Source organism: Crocuta crocuta, unplaced genomic scaffold (assembly GCF_008692635.1).
Source record: "Crocuta crocuta isolate KB4526 unplaced genomic scaffold, BGI_CrCroc_1.0 scaffold109, whole genome shotgun sequence".
In the NCBI taxonomy this organism is placed as follows: domain Eukaryota; kingdom Metazoa; phylum Chordata; class Mammalia; order Carnivora; family Hyaenidae; genus Crocuta; species Crocuta crocuta.
In genome coordinates, this window is record NW_027533088.1 from 52,241 (window position 1) to 74,709 (window position 22,469).

The following is a 22,469-nucleotide window of genomic DNA, read 5'->3' on the forward strand; positions in this document are numbered from 1 at the left end:
AAGACCCCAAATGGCCAAAGCAATCTTGAAAAAGAAAAGCAAAGTTGGAGGCATTATAATTCTGGACTTCAAGCTATATTACAAAGCTGTAGTCATGAAAACACTATGGTCAATGCATAAAAACAAACAAAAACAAAAATACACAGACCAATAGAACAAAATAGAAAACCCAGAAATGGACAAACTCTTATATGCCCAACTAATCTTCAGCAAAGCAGGAAAGATTATCCAATGGAAAAGAGACAGTCTCTTCAACAAATTGTGTTGAGAAAACAGGACAATGACATGCAGGAGAATGAAACTGGATCACTTTCTTATGCCATACACAAAAATAAATTTAAAATGGATGAAATACCTAAATGTCAGACAGGGAACCATCAAAATCCTAGCAAAGAAAACAGGCAGCAAACTCTTCGATCTTGGCCAGAGCAACTTCTTACTAGAGATGTCTCCAGAGGCAAGGGATACAAAAGAAAAATTGAACTATTGGGACTTATCAAGATAAAAACTCCTTCACAGTAAAGGAAACAAAAAAACTAAAAGGTTACCTACAGAATGGGAGAAGATATTTGCAAATGAAATTTCTGATAAAGGGTTAGTATCCAAATTCTGTAAAGAACTTATCAACTCAACACCAAAAAAACAAATAATCACTTAATAAATGGGCAGAAGATATGAATACTCAGTTTTCCAAAGAAGATATATAGATGACCCACAGATACATGAAAAGATGCTCAACATTACTCATCATCAGGGAATCAAAACCATGATGGCATACTACCTCACAGCTGTCAGAATGGCTAAAATTAACAACTCAGGAAACAACAGATTCTGGAAAGAATGTAGAGAAAGGGAAGTCCTCTTACATTGTTAGCGGGAATGCAAACTGGTACAGCCACTGTGGAAAACAGCCTGGAGTTTCTTCAAAATGTAAACATAGTATTGCCCTACATATGACTCAGCAATTGTACTACTAGTTATTTACTGAAAAGATACAAAAATACTGATTCCAAGGGGAATGTGCACCCAATGTTTATAACAGAATTATCAACAATAGTCAAATTATGGAGAGAGCCCAAATGTCCATCAACTGATGAATGGATAAAGAAGATATGGCACGTTTATACAATGGAATATTACTGAGCCATCAAAAAGAATGTAACCTTGCCAATTGCAATGATGAGAATGGAGTGAGAGTGTATTATACTAAGTGAAATACGTCAGTGAGAGAAAGAGAGATACCAAACTTCAAAGCACAATCTCAATTTTTCTTTAAGTTTTTGCTTAAATTACGGTTAGTTAACATCCAGTGTAATATTAGTTACAGGTGTACAATCAAGTGATTCAAAACATCCATACAACACCCAGTGCTCATCATAACAAGTGCATTTCTTAATCCCTACTACCTAGTTCACTCATTCTTCCATCCACTTTCCCTCTGTAACCATCAGTTTGTTCTATATAGTTAAGTATCTGTTTCTTGCTTTGTTTCCCTGTCTCTTTTCTCCTTTTGTTTGTTTGCTTTTTTCTTAAATTCCACATATAAGTGAAAACATACAGTATTTAACTATTTTTGTGGCTAAATAATATACCATTATACTATATAACACTTCTTCTATATCCATACATCAGTAGGTAGATGTTTATCTGAGATTTTTCTTGCTTCTTGAGGTACACCTGTATTGGTCTATACTTTCCTCTTAGGCCTACATTTGACGCGTCCCAAAGTTTTAGACCACTGTGTTTTCATTTTCGTTTCTTTCCATGTATTTTTTTAAATTTCTGCCCTGATTTCCCAGTTGACCCATTCATTGTTCATTAGCATGTTGTTTAACCTTCATGTATTTGTGTTTTAACAAAAACATTAACTTGAGGAGAGGTATGTACTCTGTTTATTGCAGCATTACTTACAATAACCAGGAGATGGAAGGAACTCATGTATTTATCTATAGATGAGTGACTACATAGAAGTGATATATATACACGATGAAATATTACTCAGATATAGAAAAGAATGAAATTTTTGTCATTTTGGACAATATTGATGAACCTAGATGGTTGTATGTTAAATGAAATTAGTCAGACAGAGAAAGCAAATTCTGTTGGTTTAATAATGAAATCATAAACAAATAAACAAGTGAAACAGAAACAGACTCATATATAAAGACACCAAAGTTGTGACTGCCTTGGCAGGGGAGGGGGAAGCCTGAAATAGGTGAAAGGTAGTATGCTGTATAAACTTTCAGTTATAAAATCAACAAGCTACAGGGATATAAATTATAATATAAGCAATATAGTCAGTAACATTGTATTAATTTTGTATGGTGATAGATAGTAATGAGCTTTATCATGGTGATCATTAAAGTTATAAATGTTGAATCACTATGTGGAAACCTGAAACTAATATAATATTATATGTCAACTATACATCATTAAAAATAAATACACAGCAATAGAAATGTACATGCAAATATCCTCAAAAATCATTTGCAAACCAAATCCCACAGTGGAGAAAAAAGGCAAATAATTCCATTGACATTAACTAGGTAATTTCGTTTTAAGATTTTATTTCCCTTTAATGTTCGTGTATCATCTAATTGTGTTTTAAAAGTAGTTTCTCTGCCCTCCCCAATTTTTGAGTTAAGTGAAATTTTTAAACATTATATTAATTTCCCCCCTACATAGTTAGACTTAAGTTTTTCTCATTTACAACAAATATTCCTACTAAAATACAGATAATGACTCACTATTGGAGAATAACTCAACAAGTAATATGAGTAATTGTTTAATATTCAAATCTCTGGCATGGTGCTATTGCTCAAAATTGTTCAATGTTTTATTCTTTCCACAGGCATTTACCTTTTTAAGCAGAAACCTAAATAACTCATTTACAAATGATAACACTAAATGCAAATATCTTAAAAACATAAGGCAGAAAAAACTGAGATGATAAATTTGGAAATTAAGGTCTTTGTGACAGTGACAATAAAGGTGAAACATAGTAAGTATTCAGATTTAGTGTCAAATATCATTAAATAGCTATTGACGAGATGATGATTTTAGAATATTTTCAGTATAATAGAAACAACATAGCAAGGGCATTAGAAAAAGAAGTAAGTAACATCAAGCTGTAGCACCTTGTCTAAAATCAAAACTTAGGGGAACCTGGGTCGCTCAGTTGACTAAGCATCCAACTTGCTTTCAGCTCAAGGTCATGATCTCATGGTTCCAGCCCTGAGTCAGTCTCTGCACTGTCAGTGCAGGCCTGCTTGGGATTCTCTCTCTCTCTCTCTCTCTCTCTCTCTCTCTCTCTGTCTCTCTCCTCTCTTTCTCTGCCCCTCACGCACCTGCATGCTTTCTCTTTCTCAAAATAAAATTTAAAAAATAAACTTAAAAAATAAAATTAAAGTAAAACTTAATAATCTAAGATATTTTACACAAGGCCTAAGTTCTCAGTGTTTGTGATTCAGATGGGAGCAGCCTGAGTGGTCATGTCTCTGACCACAGTATCTTGTGAAACATAAACATTTCTCAGAGGCACTTGCTGAGGGGTAACCTAAATGACACCCTATAAGCTCAAAGTCTCTACATTCTGGAGGTGTGTGATGAAATAAAGTGTCTTCAAAAGAACCCAAGGGTAAGAATTTCCTGTTCAGATTTTTTGCATTGATGAGAAATCTATTTTTTCCACTATTGCCTCACTGTGAGCTCTCACAGGGCCGGCAGGCCGTGAAGACCAGAGATCTTACCTGTTTACAAGAGTAACCTGCTTCCCACCGAAGATGCATGACTGCCTGGCCAACAGAAGACGTGTGTCACTACTGCCCTGTCTCTCTACCAGCCACACTGGTTAGTGGGAGATTATAAACGCTAGCTGGGAAGCACTTGAGGTACAACTAATAAACAATCACATCACAGACAACATTGGTATCTGTACTCCAACAATTCATGGTGAAAAACAAGGATGAGTAGGAAATATATTGGAGAATTTCTTAAAATATTTAAATTCTTGCCTATGGAGAAGTAATTAAGTGCATATACACACATGCAGTTGTATTTGCAAATCAACCTAATTTCAAGAGAAACCCATAAGCATCATGACAAAAACACTTGATTTGAATTTGCCATTAATTGTAGATATAGTTACAGATATTATTTGATATTTAGCTCAACCTTAAGAAATAGGTCTTAAGATGAATCCATGAAATCATAAGTCAAATGTCATTCCTCATACATTTGCTTAGATAAATGAAAAGAGTTTGATTTTTCTTTTTTTAATTTTTTTAATATTTATTTAGTTTGAGAGAGAGAGAAAGAGCGTGAGCAGGAAAGGAGCAGAGAGAGAGAGAGAGAGGGAGACACAGAATCTGAAGCAGGCTCTAGGCTCTCAGCTGTCAGCACAGAGCCCAACGTGGGGCACGAACTCACAAGCAAGATCATGACCTGAGCTGAAGTTGGATACTCAACCGACTGAGCCACCAGGACGCCCCTGGTTTTTCATAAAAAGCAAGATGAAATACCTTCTGTAAAATGCTAATTTAAACTGAACTGCAAACAATCAAAAGACTTCCTAAAAAATTGAACAAAACTTGGCAAAAAAGATATTCTGTATTGAAAGACACTCCTCTCTAATGAATTATGTTATATGGTCTAAAGGATTGGAATCAGTAAAGTTAATGTGGCTATTGTGTTAAAAACAATCAAAATAACTGATATATTATTGAGAACTTAGAAAAGCCAGATTGATTACTAAGGACTTTATATGCATTATATTTTACTTATTTTAATTCCCAGTTTAGATTAGCAAAAACTAGGTATTTAGACACAGGAAGTAACTTTTTAAAGATCATTCTTTGTATGTTTGAGAGCCAAAAGTAATTCCAGATTTCGCTGCCTGCAGAGCTCATTGACTGAATTACTAAATTACAGTTATTTGATTTATCAGAATTCCTTATACAACTAAAGCTACCCTCACTGCCTTTGAGATTGATAGATCTTTCTAAAAGTTTGTACCAACAGTATTCTTCCATAAAAGTTCTACACTTTTATTAATCAGCTTATGGTTTCATATCTTTGCCATTGTATCTATTCCTGGGGTTGCATAAATCCTTAAAAAATAATCTTTTGTTTCCAATGTTGTTCAGGTTGCGGATAAGTTTAGTGGGTCACGTAATATTTTGCAACATATAATATCTTTCTTTTAAAATTTAACGATGTCTCAGAACTCCAAACTTCTTTAAAGTAAAAGATCATTTGATAGCACACGACCTTTTAGAAAAATCTAAAAGCAATTTACTCCAGGAAATTCCTATGTGTCCTAAAACTAGTATTCTCCAGTCAGAACCCTCAATTTTGAACCAATAATGGTTTTAAAAATTGTCCAACAAATTGGTGCAGGATTCAGCATTTCAAATTTGACCCAGTTAATAGTGTTCAAATGTTTCTGTGGAATCTGACCTTACACTAACAGGGAAGTATTATTCATGAATTCCTTTATTCCAGTCTCATTAATTGCTTTACATTTTTCCAACCAATACTATTGTGTCATAGAGTATCACAGTAGAAACCACGGACTCTAGAATGAAACATTAATTTAAAGCTCTACAGAAGTTAGTGCCAGATTTTACATTGTTCAACTGCAAACGAGTGTGTCCCTCACCCCGCACTCCGCCCAGTGTCGCTGCACGAGCAATCTTGTCAGCACATGACAAACACTATTTATCAAGCCCTTCAGTGTGGGTTCAGACAGCATGTTGCCTGACACTACTCAGCTGCAGACATGAGTAAGCAAGCAGTTACTTATGCAGAACTCCATCACGCTAAGGGCTCCAAAAGACAGCAAGGGAAACCTAAGGGCACTAAAAGCTCCATGTCCGCACCTGAGGAGGACATAGCCTATGCAGAATTGAGTCTTCAAAGGGCTTCTCAGGATCCTCAAGGGAACGGCAAGGACTATCATTGCAAAGGTAAAACATGTACTACAGACAGGTATGTCTGCTCTAGGATGGGCAGTTGGGGTGCAGCGGTGCAGGGAATGAGTAGGGAATGAGCTCATCTACTTTTCACTTGTGAGGATCAGACCTTGAAGTTCCCTTCAAGGTATTGTAGGTATTGTAATTGAAATCTGAGGAGTAAATTTGTTCAGGCATTGTAATTTGTAGTCTTCACCACCATGTCGTGGAGCGGTATATTCACTGTAAATGCAAGGGTATATTCTGAGAGATGATTACAATGGTAGATACAGGTTTGGAGTCCAAGTTTTTATGTGGGGTCCCATGTGTATTGTTGTTTCTCCTGTTTGTAAATTTCCTAAACGATTTTTTCTGTGCATCCCTTCTCAGTGTTTTCATTTCTCTTTCTACTCTTTACCATCGTGTCCAGAGAAGCTCATAGCTGGGATCCTGGGAATCAGCTGCCTCTTCTTGATGTCCACCATGGCCACAATAGCTGTTATTCCCAGTAAGTAAGTGTTTGAATGACTAAAGGGAATATTTCACTTTAATGATGCTCAGTGGCTCGAAATATTTCATAACATTATGGAATTTTGTCATCTCATTTTAATGCCTGTGTGCTCTAACTTGGAATGATTATTCTGAAACAGTCAAAGGTAGAAATAACAATAATTATAGAGAGTATTACATATTTCTTCTCATACCTCAGATTTCATAACTCAAAGACAAGGTATAAGAGAGACACCTTATGGAGAAATACAAATTAATTCTTGACATTGGTTATCAAATACTGTAAAAGGTGGTGCTGTTTGGTTTTTTTTTAAGGCTTTTGAAATCTTTTCTCCCACATCTTCATTACTTTATTCATTTTTTACTGGTAAAGTTAATTTTATTACAGTTTTCTAAATCTAAGCAGTACACCAAATTTCAAACTGAGAAACTCCGTCATTTAAATTTATTTAGTTTAATATTCAGTTTGTATGAGGATTGCCTTAATTTTCCTAGGAACTGACACACCGAAGCAGAACAATTCTTCCCTGGAAACAAGGGTCCAGAAAGGTACAATATATTTTTCAAAATTCTGATATTAGTATAGTTTCTATTTTGTCTCCATCTGAAGCGAGGCAAAGAAGTTAATCAAGTGTGTTTGGGTGAAAATCAATTAGAAATTCACGTATAAACTTTCTAAAATAATGGTTGTAGGAGAATATTTCTTCTTTTGAAACAATTTGAAGAAATACTCATTTAAAATCACCATACTCATTGTTACCAATCACCTCAAATTTTCTCCTATTATAACATGATAAGAGAAAAACCATTTTAGGGGCGCCTGGGTGGCTCAGTCAGTTAAGTGTCCGACTGAGCTCAGGTCATGATCTCATAGTTCACGGGTTTGAGCCCTGTGTCAGGATCTGTGCTGATAGCTTGGCGCCTGGAGCCTGCTTCAGATTCTGTGTCTCCCTCTCTCTCTCTGCCCCTCCCCTGCTCACACTCTATCTCTCTCTCAAAAATAAATAAATATTTTTAAAAGTGAGATAAATCATTTTACCATCCATAAAGGCGATTTTATTTGGTGGCTCTCCGGACATGTAGAGATGGAATTTTTTGTGTGTTGGGTTTATATGGGCACATAAAGCGGGGAGTGAGAGTCTGACCATTCTCTGCGAGTGTGTGTGAGCCTATTTTATTTATATCATCCTGTGAGGATGCGTAGATATGTTATGTTCACATCTGTGTGTACCCATGCAGGTACGTAAATTTGAATTTTTTAACATTCAAGATCTCATAATCTTTTTCCAGCACATTACTGTGGTTGTCCAAAAAAGTGGCTTATATATGGCAACAATTGCTATTACATTAGCACTGAGAGAAAGTCATGGAATGAGAGTGTGACATCCTGCACTTCTAAGAACTCTAACTTGCTCAACATAGATGATGAAGAGGATGTGGTAAGATTTCAAATGTGTCCAAATTTTATTAAAACATTATCAGTTAACGTTCTATTTGTAGAGTTCATCCATATTTGTGTATATATTTGCTTTAAAGCCTGTTTTGTTGTTTGAGCATGATATTTTATTTACATTTTTATATAATTACTGCACCTTTAATAACTTCCAATTCTTGCTTTTCATAGAAAACTGCTTCTATAAATACCCTTTAGCCCGAAATAAACTACTATTTAATTTTAACACATCAAGAGAACTCAGTATATGGTTGTGCGAATTGAATACACACTAGTTAGAACCACGCGATTACAAGTCAGATCATGATGTAGAAGCTTAGAGACTTTATTAGCCCTGCCCGTTTATATTATGAAATATCTTTGCTTAATTTTGGACTTCTTGTCAATGGAATTATGCAGTATGCATTTTTATGTGTGTCTCTCTTCTCCCTCATATGATATTTGTAAGCCGTTTATATTATCGCATTTGCCTAAAGTTTGTGAATTTTCACTACAGTCTTCAATGAATATGACATTTTAAAAGGTGAAAGATTTATGCGATCTGAAGAGAAACCAGAGTACGAATATGACATTTTAAAATTTATTTTCACAAATTTCATTCCTTTTTAGTATGTGGATATTTTGAATAATGTTTTGTGGGAAACTTTTTCCGTGTCTTTTTTTCACACATTGCATTTATAATAATTTATATATGATGCATAACTATATAGTATATGATATATTACATTTGCTTATGATTATTACACTTATCATCAGAAAATAAAACTGGAGAAATATGAAATAATTGTCCTTCTGTATAATTATAATAGATTTTCTTCTAAGCATTAGAATGAATTTACACAGTTATGTGTATATTTCAATTGATTGCCATATTCCAACATTTTCCTAATATATTGCATAAGTCCACATTGTACAAAATAGATCCTTGGTCCAAAACTCAGTAGTGAAAAATTAATATAATAAGTTCGGATGACTATATAACAGTACCATTTTCTGGACTGTGAATCTTGAGGGTATTTTCTTCTGTGAGAATGGGAAATGCTTGAGTGCACCTCTTGCCCGTTCCTCCTGGACTGTGTCTTCTTTTCACTTCTTAGAAGTCCTCGTTAAATGTTAAATATGAGCTCTTTCTTGAGTTTATAAGATGCAAATAGGTTTTTGGATGCTGTGACTAGCATTTTTACTCTCACGTTGGAGTTTTTAATACCCCAAATTTATTCATGGTACTATAATCCAATTTATCATTTTGAAAGATGGTGATTATTTTGGACCTATTTCAGAAGTTAGTCAACATTCATGACTTGACTACATTACTTTCTAGGATTTACCTTTTCTCTTTATGTCTTTATTTTTTAACTTTTAATTAAGGTTTATGATCTATTGGAAATTTATTTTTGGTGATGCCATATTTGTGATGCTGTAAGATAAAAAGTTATGCTTTTCTACATCATGACCTAATTGATGGAGCATAATTTATAAGAAAGTGGATCTTTTCTTCATAAATAACTTTATGTAAAGTTATATATATGTACATATATGCTTTATTCTGCTTTATATAAATACAGTAGGTTCATATATCTTTATATAGATAATTATATATTCATAGATCACAATCTGCTCAGTCTATCACAACCTACAGCAGTCTGAGCAAAATGTAGAGCCTTATTTTCCTTTATAGCCCCTTACCTGTCCCTTTTATAATTTAATCATCTTAAATATTTCTCTCCTAAAATTGAGGATCAAACCGATGTTTTAATTTCGCTTCAACTGATAATTTTGTTTCAAATATCAAACAATTTAGAAAGCACAAGAAGTGAAAGAATTCCATTAGAACCAACGATGTTTTTATTCTTTATTTTGTTGTCTAGAGTGTTCCTGAGCAGTTCTTAGTTTGAAGTTGTCCAATTTTTGTTCCTATTGCTTTTTGTGGGGTCGAAGAACATTGCGATCTGTTCATCTTCCATCTTGCGGATGGCACTCTTCACACATATACCGTTAGCGGATTGCCATCTCCTTCCAATTAAGTCTGACTAATTTCCATTAAAGTATATTAAATTAGCACTGACATAGCTCTTCTTCCTCCTCCTAAGTATTACAGGCATTCCTCAGCTTTTCAAAAATTTGCATTATGCCTGGGACACCTCGGGGGTCAACTGGTTAAGTGTCCAACTCTTGATTTTGGCTCAGGTTGTGATCACGCGGTTCGCGAGATACAGCGCAGTGAGTCGAGCTCTGCACTGACAGTGGGGAGCCTGCTTGGGATTCCCTCTCTCCCTCTCTCTGTGACCCTCCCTGTGTTCTTAATAAACACCTCTTTAAGAAAATTTGCATTATGTCACTTTGCTTTTGTGAAAGAGCTATGTTAGTACCAGTTTTTACTGAACAACAGAAACTGAAGGGGATTAATGTTTTTAGGAGAAAAGTGAAAATTGTGTTCAGTGCTAGTTTTACTGTGATAGAGGCATCTCACAGTCCAAGCAGCAAGATTTGCCCTGTCAAGTTCATTCCTCAGAAACTGTACTCAGCGTCTCCGTTCAGTATCAAGCATAGCTTTCAACTGTGTCTTTGAGCGTCTGTATTCAATTTCTTTTTCACATCCATTAGCAGCGTGTGTCTTGAGGTATCAGAAAAGTGTAAGAGAGGTTATTTTGGTGTTATTTATTTTGGTGGAGGTTATTTTGGGGATCAAAATATAGGAATATTCAACAATTTTTCCATATAAATTAATGTTATTTGTTTCTTTAATTTACACCATTTCAACTTAGGAAAACTTTCATAGGGACACTCAACTTTCAGAGAGAGAGAGGGAAACCTCTTCTTACAAGGCTGTACTGAAGTCAGCTACCTTTGGATTCTGATCACCAATTATACATATCTTTTCCTACACTGCATTCATGATTTCCCATCAGAGACTTGAAATGACGCATTCATGGTGACTTTGCACCACAAACATTAACAAATGCTAAAAGGTATAAAGTACGTGGTATATATCTCACCATACAGTGTTATAATGACCGCTTTAAGTCATCTTATCTTTTGAAGCGATTCAGAGAGGAAAACACACACAGATTTCAAAATATACCAACATATTTACCATTTCTGCTGATCATTATTCTCTTTGTGGATGTGAATTACCAATTAGCATCATTCACCTGTAGCTTAAACAGCGTTTTTGGAGGGCAGGTGTACTGAGAGGAAATTCTCTTAGACTCTGTGTTTGTTGTGGGGTCTTTACCCAACTTCTTTTTTCAAATTTTGTTTTGCTGAATCTACAATTCTTGTCTGACAAGTCTTTTTATTTTATTTTGTGTTGGGTTTTTGTGTGTGTGCAGGAAGTTGGTTTGTTTCTTGCCTTTTTGTTTTCAGTACTTTCAGCTCTGAATTTGACCTCCCTATCTTTTATTCTTTGTTGTTTCAGGCAAGAACTCATCTGGTAATCATATTGTTATTTACTAAATATAATGAGTAGTTGTTTTCTTGCTTTTGTCAAGATCACCACTTTTCTTTGTCTTTTATTTTATTTTTTTAAGTTGTGGCCATATAAAAAAATGGCACATAACATAAAGCATACCACGTTATCCATGTTAATAAAAATAGACTATTGCCTCAGAGAGATTTTAGGTTCATGGCAAAACTCAGACAAAGTACAGAGATTTTCTGTGTTCCCCTGGTGTCTATGTGTCTGTGCATCAGTAACGCATAGACTCTCTCATGTTCAGTATCCTTCAGGGGGGTGGGCCACTTGCTACAATTGGTAAACCTATAGTGACACATCTTTGTCACCCAAAGACCAGAGTCTACTTTAAGGTGTACTCCTGGTGTTGTGAATTTTATGAGTTTGGAGGAATATATAATGACATGTATCAACCATTATGGAGTTACACCCTTAAAAGTCCTCTGTGCTCCATCTATCCACCCTTCCTTCCCCCTAAACTCAGTCAACCACTGATCTATTTCCTGTCCCTGTAGTTTTGTTTCTTTCAGACTTTCACATAGTGGGAATCATACACTAGCTCACATTTTACATTGTATTTAACTATCACATACATCTTAAGCAGCTCTAAGCAGCCAGGTTAGGAGCGCTAACTAAAGAAACATTGTTGCCCAACAGATATCTAGAACTTTCACCTTATAAAACTGGGACTCTATACTCATTAAACAATAATTACCTTTTCCCCTTTCCCTTCAACAATTACCAATCAACATTCTACTCCCTCTTTCTTCTAATTTGACTACTTTAGAGCCTTCATAAAAGTGGAATTGTACGCTTACTGTTTTCTTTTTTGCATTTGTGTGACTGGCTTGTTTCACCTAGCATAATGCCTTGGAGTTTCATCCATTTTATTATTTTTTTTATTTTTTTTATGTTTTTTTTTAATTTATTTCTAGGAGAGAGAGAGAGACAGCGTGAGCAGGGGAGGGTCAGAGAGAGAGAGGGAGTCACAGACTGAAACAGGCTCCAGGCTCTGAGCTGGCAGTCAGCACAGAGCCCGATGCGGGGCTCGAACCCACGAACCGCGAGATCATGACCTAAGTGAAAGTCGGACGCTTAACCGACTAAGCCACCCAGGCGCCCCGTTTCATCCATTTTATAGCATTGATAAGATTTCCTTCCTTGCTAAGGCTGAATAATAGTATGTTGTTATGTGTATATCATGTTTTCTTGATCCATTCATCCATCAGTAGACACTTGGGCTGCTTCTACGTCTTGGTTTTTGTGAATAATACTGCAGTGAGATGTGTGTACACATATCTTTGAGATCTTGCTTTCTATTCCTTTAGATGTTTTCCTATATAGGGGATTGCTGATTCAGATGGTAGTTGTATTTTTAATTTCTTGAAGAAGCTGCATACTCCCCTGCATCATGACTGACCAATTTGTGTTCCCAACAACAGTGTGCAAGGCTCCTCTTTTCCACCTTCTCACCAAAACTTTTTTAATTCTATCCATCCTAATGAGTATGAGGAGATAGCTCATCATGTTTTGATTTGCATTTCTCTGATTATTAGTGATATTGAGCATCTTTTCATATGCTTTTTGACCATTTGTATATTTTCTTTGGAAATATATCATTCAATTCCGTTGTCCATTTTTTAATTGTGTTATTTGGTTTTTGTTGTTGTTATTGACTTGTAAGATTCCTTATATATTTCGGAAATGAACCCTTATTTGATGTATGATTTGCAAGTGTTTTTTCTCCCTGTTTATTCTGTTGATCATGCCCTTTGATGCATACAAATGTTTTAGTTTGATATAGCCCATTGGTCTACAATGGACTTTTCCTTTGTGGTCTGTGGTTTTGGTGGCATATCCAAGAAATCATTGCCAAACACGATGTTGTTTACTTTTCCCCCAGGTTTTCTTCATGCAATTATATAGTTTTACATTTCTGTTTTGGTCCTTAGTCCTTTTTGAGTTAACGTTAGTATACGGTGAAAATGTAAGCATCCAACTTCATTCTTTCACATATGGATAGTCAGTTTCTCACACCATTTGTGAAAGACATTGTTCTTTCCCTACTGAATGGTCTTGGCACCCTTATCAAAAATGATTAGCTGAATATACATGGATTTGTGTCTGGATATATTTTTAAATTATTTTTTCCCTAGGAGATTTAGGGCCTGAAGCTTCCTATTGCCTCATCTTGCTGATGGTATCCCACTCCAGCCTGAAATTGGGTGCAGGGCAGATACGGAGTCTGTGGTACATTATGTGGTATAAGGCTGATTGAGGTGGAAAATACATCACTCATTCCCTGATTTTCACACTGATCTTAAGACACGCCTTAATCTACCTTGTTCCCTCAAGATTATTTCTTCGTCTACATTTGCAAGTGTTCTTTGCTCATTTCATGATGATGTCCTGAGATGTGGATTTGTATGTGCTCATTCTGATAGCACAGTTTGCTAAGGCTCTGGTATCTATAAATATTTTTAAATGATATTAGTAAGTTGTCCATTCATTGTGACTTAAGGTTGTTGTACTTTTTATTAATTTTTAAATTTAACTTAATTTTTTTTCCTGCCTCTGCTGTTCTTCTCAGATTATACTTAGACCTATGCAGGTTTTCCTGATACTCTTTTGAAGGTCCCTGAACTCTGTCAAATTGTCTCTTTTTTTTCTTTTTCATTCTATGGGATGAACAAATGCTGTTACTTTAACCACAATTTCATCAATTTTGTCTATTACATCTCAGATTTTCTGTAGAGAAAATTTAGTGAAGTTTTCACTTCAGGTATGAATTTATAAACTCAAAATTTCTTTGTGGTTTATTCATATAGTTTTATTTCTCTATTGCTATCACCTACTTGTTCGGTTGCTACCATCACATGTTCATTTAATTATTTGAACTAAGTTTTCATTGTAATTTACATATATTTAGGAATGTTATTTTAAAATACTTTTTTTTTTTGATAAATGTCACATCTCATCCCCTGAGAGGTTTCTAATGGTCTATGATTTCTTTTATTATGGAAGACATTTTCCACCTTCTTTTTATGTGTTTTGATTTTTCTTTCTTTTTTTAATAATGATTTTTTAAATTTTTTAAATGTTTTATTTATTTATTTCTGAGAGAGAGAGTGAGAGAGGCAGCGTGAGCAGGGGAGGGTCAGAGAGAGAGGGAGACACAGAATCCGAAGCAGGCTCCAGGCTCTGAGCTAGCTGTCAGCACAGAGACCTGTGCAAGACTTGAACCCACGAACCATGAGATCATGACCTGAGCTGAAGTCGGACACTTAACCGACTGAGCCACCCAGGTGCCCCCATGTTTTGACTTTTCAAGTAGACCTTTTTTGAAATACACTTAGCAAACATGCATTCTATTTTTTTTTAGATTTATTATTTTTGTAAGTTGCATAAACTTTTGGAATCTTCTCTCTAAAGTCTGCCTGCTGATATTTTCGTTCAATTTTTCCAAATTCTTACTGTTGATCTTTATTTTTTAGCCTACCTTCTAAGGGATTGCCCTTGTAATTTCGTAGCTTAGATGTCAAATACCAAGTTTTTAAAAGACCACATTCCCCAATATTTATAGCAGCTCTACAACAATAACCAAACTATGGAAAGAGTCCAAATGTGTCCATCGACTGATGAAAGCATAAAGATGTGGTTTATATATACTATGGAATACTACTCAGCAATGAAAAAGAATGAAATCTTGCCATTTGCAACAATGTGGATAGAACTGGAGGGTATTAGGCTAAGTGAAATAAGTCAGTCATAGAAAGACAAATATCATATGATTTCACTCATATGTGGAATTTGAGAAACGCAACAGATGAACATAAGGAAAGGGAAGAGAAAATAAGATAAAAACAGAGAGGGAGACAAACCATGAGGGACTCTTAAATACAAAGAACAAATTGAAGGCTAATGGATGGGGGCAGGGGAGCAGGCAAAATGAGTGATGGGCATCGAGCAGGGAACTTGGTGGGATGAGCACCAGGTGTCATATGTAAGTGAAGAATTGCTGGAATCTATTCCCAAAGCTAAGAGTACACTGTATACACTGTACGTTAGCCAACTTGACAATAAATTATATAAAATAAATGAATAAAAAAGAATAATAATAAACAAACAAAAGACTGCATTCAAATACCGCAGGTCAGTAAGACTTCCCCCAATGCCATGTGATGTGTGTGCAAGTGTGTGTGCTTGTACACATGTGTGAGTGTGAGAGGGGACTGCTCACAACTTTATTATGAGTTCTCAAGTCCCACGTGCTCTTACTTTCTTCTGGGTGCATCTTGGTCTCCTCTCCATGTGCGCATATTCTTTTCTACCAGCCAAGAGTATGTGGAGAGCTCATGTCAGCTCTTCCGTTGTATTTTCACAGAAGTATCTTCCCATTATATTTAAGGGGATCACAGTGCTTGGCATAAAGACCAAAACCTCTGACTAGTAAGAGTATGGGTTTTCTTCATCATTATCGAATGAAATCAGCACTTGGAGCTGAAAATCAACAGTCTAGTTCACCCCCATCCCCACTGTTCAAGTCTGTCCCTGTGGCACTAGCACCATTGTTTTGTGCAGCTTCTCCAAACAGTAAAAACTGTGATTCTTCTTGATCATTGAGCTAGGGTTGACAAGTGGGGAGGCATGGGATCATCCTAGGCAAGAAAATGATAAATGTGCTGCTTCTTACTTGAATATCCAGGATTTTTGCGAATGTAAATATTGCGCAAGTTATCATTAACCTTTGGTCAATGATCAGAACCCAAAAATTATTATCTTTGTCAATTTGTCCCCTTTACATAGTCCTGCTAAGATGCTTTTATAATGTGTCCAGTGTGGGGGTGCCTGGCTGGCTCAGTCAGTTAAGCCTCCGACTTCAGCTCAGGTCATGATCTCGTGGTTCACGAGTTCAAGCCCCATGATGGGCACTGTGCTGACAGCTCAGAGCCTGGAACCTGCTTCAGATTCTGTGTCTCCCTCTCTCTGTGACCCTCCCCTGCTCACACTCTGTTCCCTCTCTCAAAAATAAACAAACATAAAAAAATTTTTTATAATGGGTCCAGTGTGTAACATTATATTATAATTTGAAAGATTTTATAAAGTAGGAAATAATTAAAATTGTTACTACAAAATCCAAATGAATATAAGAGCTTTTATTTGACTTCTAATAAAATTTATATTCTCATAGTATTTGCTGAAATTATTCATTACTACTTCATGGACTGGAGACTTCCAGAGAAGCAATAAAAAATCATCGATGTGGTTGACAGGCTCAACGTTCACTTCCACAGTGTAAGTTTCCTAAGAACTTATGGTTTTTATACCTTCAAGGAATTAGTCTTAGAAAGAAAAACAGCAATATGTGGACTATTATACAAACACGATATAATTGTTGAAGTGTTTCTATAGAAAAATGATATGGGAAATATTCACATTTAGCTGTATAACTATGAGTCGAAATGAATTGTTTATTCATCAAAATATTATTGTATATATTGCTAAGATTAATTCAAAATAATTCTCTGTATTTCAGGTTGCCAGTATCTTCAGACAGTGACCAGAATTGTCCATATTTCAATTTTAGATTAAAGGGCAGTTATTTTACATCTTGCTTAATCACAAGACCATATGTTTGTAAGCACCAGGCAATTAAGTTTCCTATTTTCGTGTAACGCTATCTCACCATCTATAAAAAATATATCTCACATTTCTTCATAAGCCAGACAATTATTTTCTAAGAATATTCTTAAGATATTATTTGTTTGACTAATATTAGGTTCACAACAAAATTAAGAGGAAGGCACCGAGATTTCCTATACTGCCCCTGTCTGCACACGTGCATGGCCTCTCTCATTATCAATGTCACTGACCAAAATGGTCCATTTGTTACCAAGGATGAATCCACAGTGATGCCTCATAATCACCCAAAGTCCAAAGTGTACCTGAGGCTTCACCCTTGGTGTTGTAGAACTGTTTTTTTCAATCTTTGGTTATATTAAGGTAAAAAATACATTCTCAGGTACATAATATATACTTCTTAAGCTTTTGCTATTTATTAAAATAAATTATAAATTACAAATCATAATATCAAGCACTGTTACCATAAAGCTCTCAATAAGGGGAACAATTCCACTCTTATTTCCAAATTAATTGATTTGTCCTAGCCCTTAAAGTGGCTGCAAATGAGGGATGAACAACGCGCAGAGGAGCAAGGTTGTGTCAGAATTGAATCAAGAGACAGAAACCAAGGGAAGATTGATGTTAACATTTATTATCTATTGTAAGGGAAAGCCTACTAAGAGGAAAGACTACTAAGATGTAAAAAAGATTACAAAAGTATCTTAGAGTTGGGGCCTGCATGGTTCAGTTGGTTGAGCCTCCAACTTAAGTTCAGGTCATGATCTCACGGTTTGTGGGTTCGAGCCCTGAGTGGGGCTCTGTGCTGATGGCTCAGAGCCTGGAGCCTGCTTCGGATTCTGTGTCTCCTGCTCCTCCTCTGCTCTCTCTCTCTCTCTCTCTCTTTCATAAACAAATAAACATTAAAAAGCTTTTTAAATAAAAGAACATCTTAGAGTTAAAGGAGAGAACCCAAAAGAGCGATGACTGGGGAGCCAGGTCTACTCTCTGAAGACAGGGTTTAGATGTCACTGAAGACATTATTGCTACACACAGCTTCAGGGCACATATGCTCACTGGATTGGCCTGTAACCCAGCAGCTCCACGGTCCACTGGTGAGGATAGATCTCGGCCTGTGACAGGCAGGCAAGAAGAACTCCCACCAGCGTGTTAGGAGGCCAGAGCTGAGGGCAGAAAACTGACGGACAGGCCACAAAAACTTCCTGGAGGTTGGATACACAGGATTCCCTGCAAGCATGCAACTGGCAGCCAAGCCATAGCGGCCAAAGGAGCGAAAACACCATGAAACCAGGGAAAAGAGTCCTTTCTGCTGCACTGCCTCTCTGTTGTCTTTTACAGACAAGTCAACTTCATTGTGAGATGACAAGAGAAAATTGATACAGTCTTGCACCGTTATCTGAGAACAGAGCCCCATGGGTGGATTTGGAGCTGAGGGTACTAAATGGTTAACGGGTACTCAGGGAGGCTATGGAAGAGCCATTCCGATCTGCCTACTTCCTCAGAGAATGGAACCAAACTGTATCTTTTGAATCTCTTTTAGTGCAGCATTTTTAATGATTATGTTCGTTTTTTGGTAAAGATTTGGTAAAGATTATCTTCATCAGATAATAACCAGTGTCCTTTGGTACTTTTTCTTGTTTGATGTTCTCTTCACCTGGATTGTACATAGTTCGGAACATATCCTATTTTATTAAATTCTCCATATCCTAACTTTTGCCACTCTTTACTACTATGTCTTAAGAGATATTTTAATGGGAAAAACAGTGTTAAATAATAAAGAAAACAAGAATTAAAAGTATAAAGATTTTTCGGTGGGTCAAACAGCTGGTTATTGACAGAACTTGGAAGAAAATTCAATAATTTAGTAATCATTCAGAGATATTTCTACCCTAGTTCATTTACAAGAGGGGAAAAGTTTACCTTTGACAATTGTTTGCCAAATAACTTAGTATTTCATATACATTTATCTATGAATTTAGCTGTCTTTATATTCTCTGTATTTCGTCCCTATACTCTTGTAGAAAAATTATATGAATATTCAAAATTAATTTCATACAATATGTGACAGCTGTAACTAATTGCTGAAGTTGTGTTACAAAAAAACCCAAGATTGTGTTGATGTTTAAAAATAATTTAAATTTATTTCTCATTTAACCATTTATACTTTAAGGGTGTTTTAGCTGATGTAGGCTGGGTAAGTAGGAACTTGGCTCCAGACAGATTCAGCTCATATCTTTTCATATATTTTATTCTTAGAGGAGTGGATACCTTGGTATATGACCTTTTATAACAGAGATTAGTAGCTGTCAGAGGAGTCAGCAGATATGTGCTTCTGTTTTCTAATCTTTAGTTATTTTTGAGGGAGAGAGATAGAGCACAAGTGGGGGAGCAGCAGAGAAAGAGATACACACACAGAATCTGAAGCAGGTTCCAGGCTCTGAGCTGTCAGCACATAGCCAGACATGGGCTTGAACTCACAAATCGCAAGATCATGATCTAAGCTGAAGTCAGGTACTTAACTGACTGAGCCACCCCGGCACCCCAGCAGATTTGTGCTTTTTAATTCCTGGGCCCTGAACTTGTAAAGTGTCACTTTCTTACATTGTATTGTGAAAAGAAGTCACATGATCAAAGCTGTCACTAATTGTCTGCCAAGTATACTTCTTTTCAAAACAGTCAGGATCTACCTCCTCCTAATGATCTTATATCTTCAAGATGGAAGAAATGTAGCTCACTGAAGTATAACCTAATCTATTCTAAGCATAGGAATATTTTTACCATTATATTTTATGAAATAGGTAAGTTTGTTTGTAAAAACATATTGGAAAACAATTAAAACACTTAGTATTTGAAACAATTTCCTTGCTAGATTTTTGTTTCCTCTGTGCCAAATATTCTCATAAGGTAGTTTTGTCTGGAGGTAAACATCATTCTATAGATGCTTTCACCAGGGTCCTTGATCAATGTGAAATGGGGAGTAAGCAGTATAGTATAAAGTTTAAGGACTTTAGCAATGAAACTAAGTCATTTCAATGTAATTTCAGAATGCACACTCTCAGTCCTGTGACTCAGTTATATAACTGTTCTGGCTGTTTCCTGTCCAGTAAAATATGATAGAAATAGTATTTTATTCAGAGAGCTACTTGAAGATTATTTGAAAAGCACCTCTTGGCACTCAAGTATTCACTAAACTTCAGTCATTTTTACTTAACAACTTTATGCTTCAGTTTCACCATCTGATAGGAGGACCATAATTGTAGCCACCTAATAGGGCTAACCTGAGGAATAAATAATGTAATGCCTAAAGAGTCTTTAAATAAAGGGTAACCACACTGAGTTCTTGCTGTATGTCTTCTTTTCTTGTTTTGTTTCCTAATTATTCAATAAACTCTGATTCCAAGAGGACTCAACGTCTAAAACTTTGCCTTCCTCTTTTTACCCATCCAAGTGTCTATCGTCAACATATTAGTTTAATGAGGCATCAAAAATATTATCTGATTTAACCAATTCAATCATATACATCAAGGATATTTGCATTTTAAACAAAGTTTTTGAGAAATTCAACATGCCACATATGGACTCTAAACAAGAGTCATTTTTTACTGGACATGCATTTCCATTTCGAAACCAAGTCACATTTTCTGTTCCTTTTCTCTGTGATGTAGATTCCCTGTTTCCTTCCACAGTTGTTGTTTTGGATGTATTTAAAGGCTATTCTTCTTTTGGAATTGAAGAAATTTGAAAGGAACTGTCAAGGTTGGACAAGATAGCCTGTTCAATTCATAGATTTAAGAACCCTACAGGATCTTAGAGGAAGAGACTGACGTACCCTCTTCTTTCCTTTGTTGGAGTATCCCACCCACACACATGCATCTCTTACCATTAGGGATGGAGAAAAGTTAGAGAGAAGCTGCTTCATACATTCTGAGGTGGAATACCTCCCAATTTTCTCCCAGAATGTTATTTACATGTCTAAATATGTTCATTAAAAGGTGCCTAAGTCTTACAAGTACCCATAAGAAATTACAGGAACTATTTGGTAGAGTGAACTCAGGTTAGGGGATCCACCAAAACCACTGGAAATATATAAATATGGAATAATATTAATTAGGAGGGTGTTAATCTAGAGTGAATTCAGAATAGAGTCATGGAGAAGCCAGGGATATAAAGATCAAAATGGTAGAGTTCTCTGTGACTTTCTGAGAATGTACTTTAGGTGTTGAACATAACAGATTTGTTATTCTGGATCCCAAAGTTAAACAGACTCATTTCAGACCTAAATTCAGAGCAAGAGGGGGCCCCTTTTAAACGTTACTGTTGTCGGAGCAGAGCAGAAAACATGTTCTTTGCAGGCAGCCAGTTCCAGGGAAAATGCAAAAAGAACAGACTTGCGTCTGTGTGCCAAACTCACTAATCTGAACGTTTTGTTTTCTGGTAACTAATGAATGCAAAGTTATGGGTAAAATAAGACATTTAATAAGTGTCACCCTGCCCTACATTTTCTGAGGTTCTTCCCTTAATTGCAACCATTGTTTCTTTGTTGCTCTTCCTAAGGTAACATGTAAATACCTAGTTTTGCCCATCTCTCACCGAATCGTTCCATATTGGATAATAGTAATAATGGAATCTCTAGGGGAGCAAAAATAATTTTTACAAGAGAGATCAATGTGATAATACCAAAAGTTATGACACGTGTAATTAGGATCTTACAAGGAGAAGAAACATCTGGCAGAAAAAATATTTGGAGAAATAACAGCTGAAACTCTTCCAAATTTGTTGAAAAACACAATGTTAAATTCAGGAAGCCCAGTAAAACCCAAATGAGATCATTAAAAACTAAATCACAAGTGGGTACCTTGTAGTCATTCTTCTGAAAGGGAGAAAAACAAACTCTTGAAAGCAACCAGAGAATAATGATACATGTATGCCCAGAAATTCATTATGAGTAATGAAAACGAGAAATAATAGAATATTCACCTAAAGAAAAAATAATATGCCAATCCAGAATTCTGTATCATTGATAGCCTTCCTGAATGAAGGTAAATTAAGACATTTTCAAACAACTACTGGGAACGTTCATCCCCAACAGGCCTGCATTGCAAGTGGGAAAGGAAGGAAATTCTGTAGTACCAGACAGAAAATTGGGTATTTAGGAAGATAAGAAGAGCATGAGAAATTATAAATATCTGGGTAAATATGAAACACAATCATCTGTTAATTCTTGCAAAATGCATGATTATTCAAAGCAAATTTTATAACATTGCCTTTCAGTGTTTACAATATATATGGGACATAATACATATGACAACGATATCGTAATGGGTTGGGGAGGTGATCAATAAAACTGTTACAGGATTTCTTAAGTTGTAGAAAAATAATTCTAAAAAAGACTGTGAAAAGTTAAGAGTGTGTACCATAATCTTTAGAACAACCACTAAGAATATAATGTAAACAGGTATAG

General features: G+C 35.7%; 1 protein-coding gene across 1 annotated transcript in view; it reads left to right on the forward strand.

Annotated features, from left to right (window-relative positions):
- The first annotated feature begins 5,773 nt into the window (after positions 1-5,773).
- Positions 5,774-22,469, forward strand: part of LOC144216586 (NKG2-D type II integral membrane protein-like) — a 38,936-nt gene continuing 22,240 nt past the window's right edge. The window contains exons 1-4 of the mRNA XM_077745982.1: positions 5,774-5,966; positions 6,382-6,459; positions 6,957-7,010; positions 7,752-7,900. Of these exons, the coding sequence (XP_077602108.1) occupies positions 5,780-5,966; positions 6,382-6,459; positions 6,957-7,010; positions 7,752-7,900 (468 nt within the window). The 5' untranslated portion in view covers positions 5,774-5,779. The remainder of the gene's footprint in view (positions 5,967-6,381; positions 6,460-6,956; positions 7,011-7,751; positions 7,901-22,469) is intronic.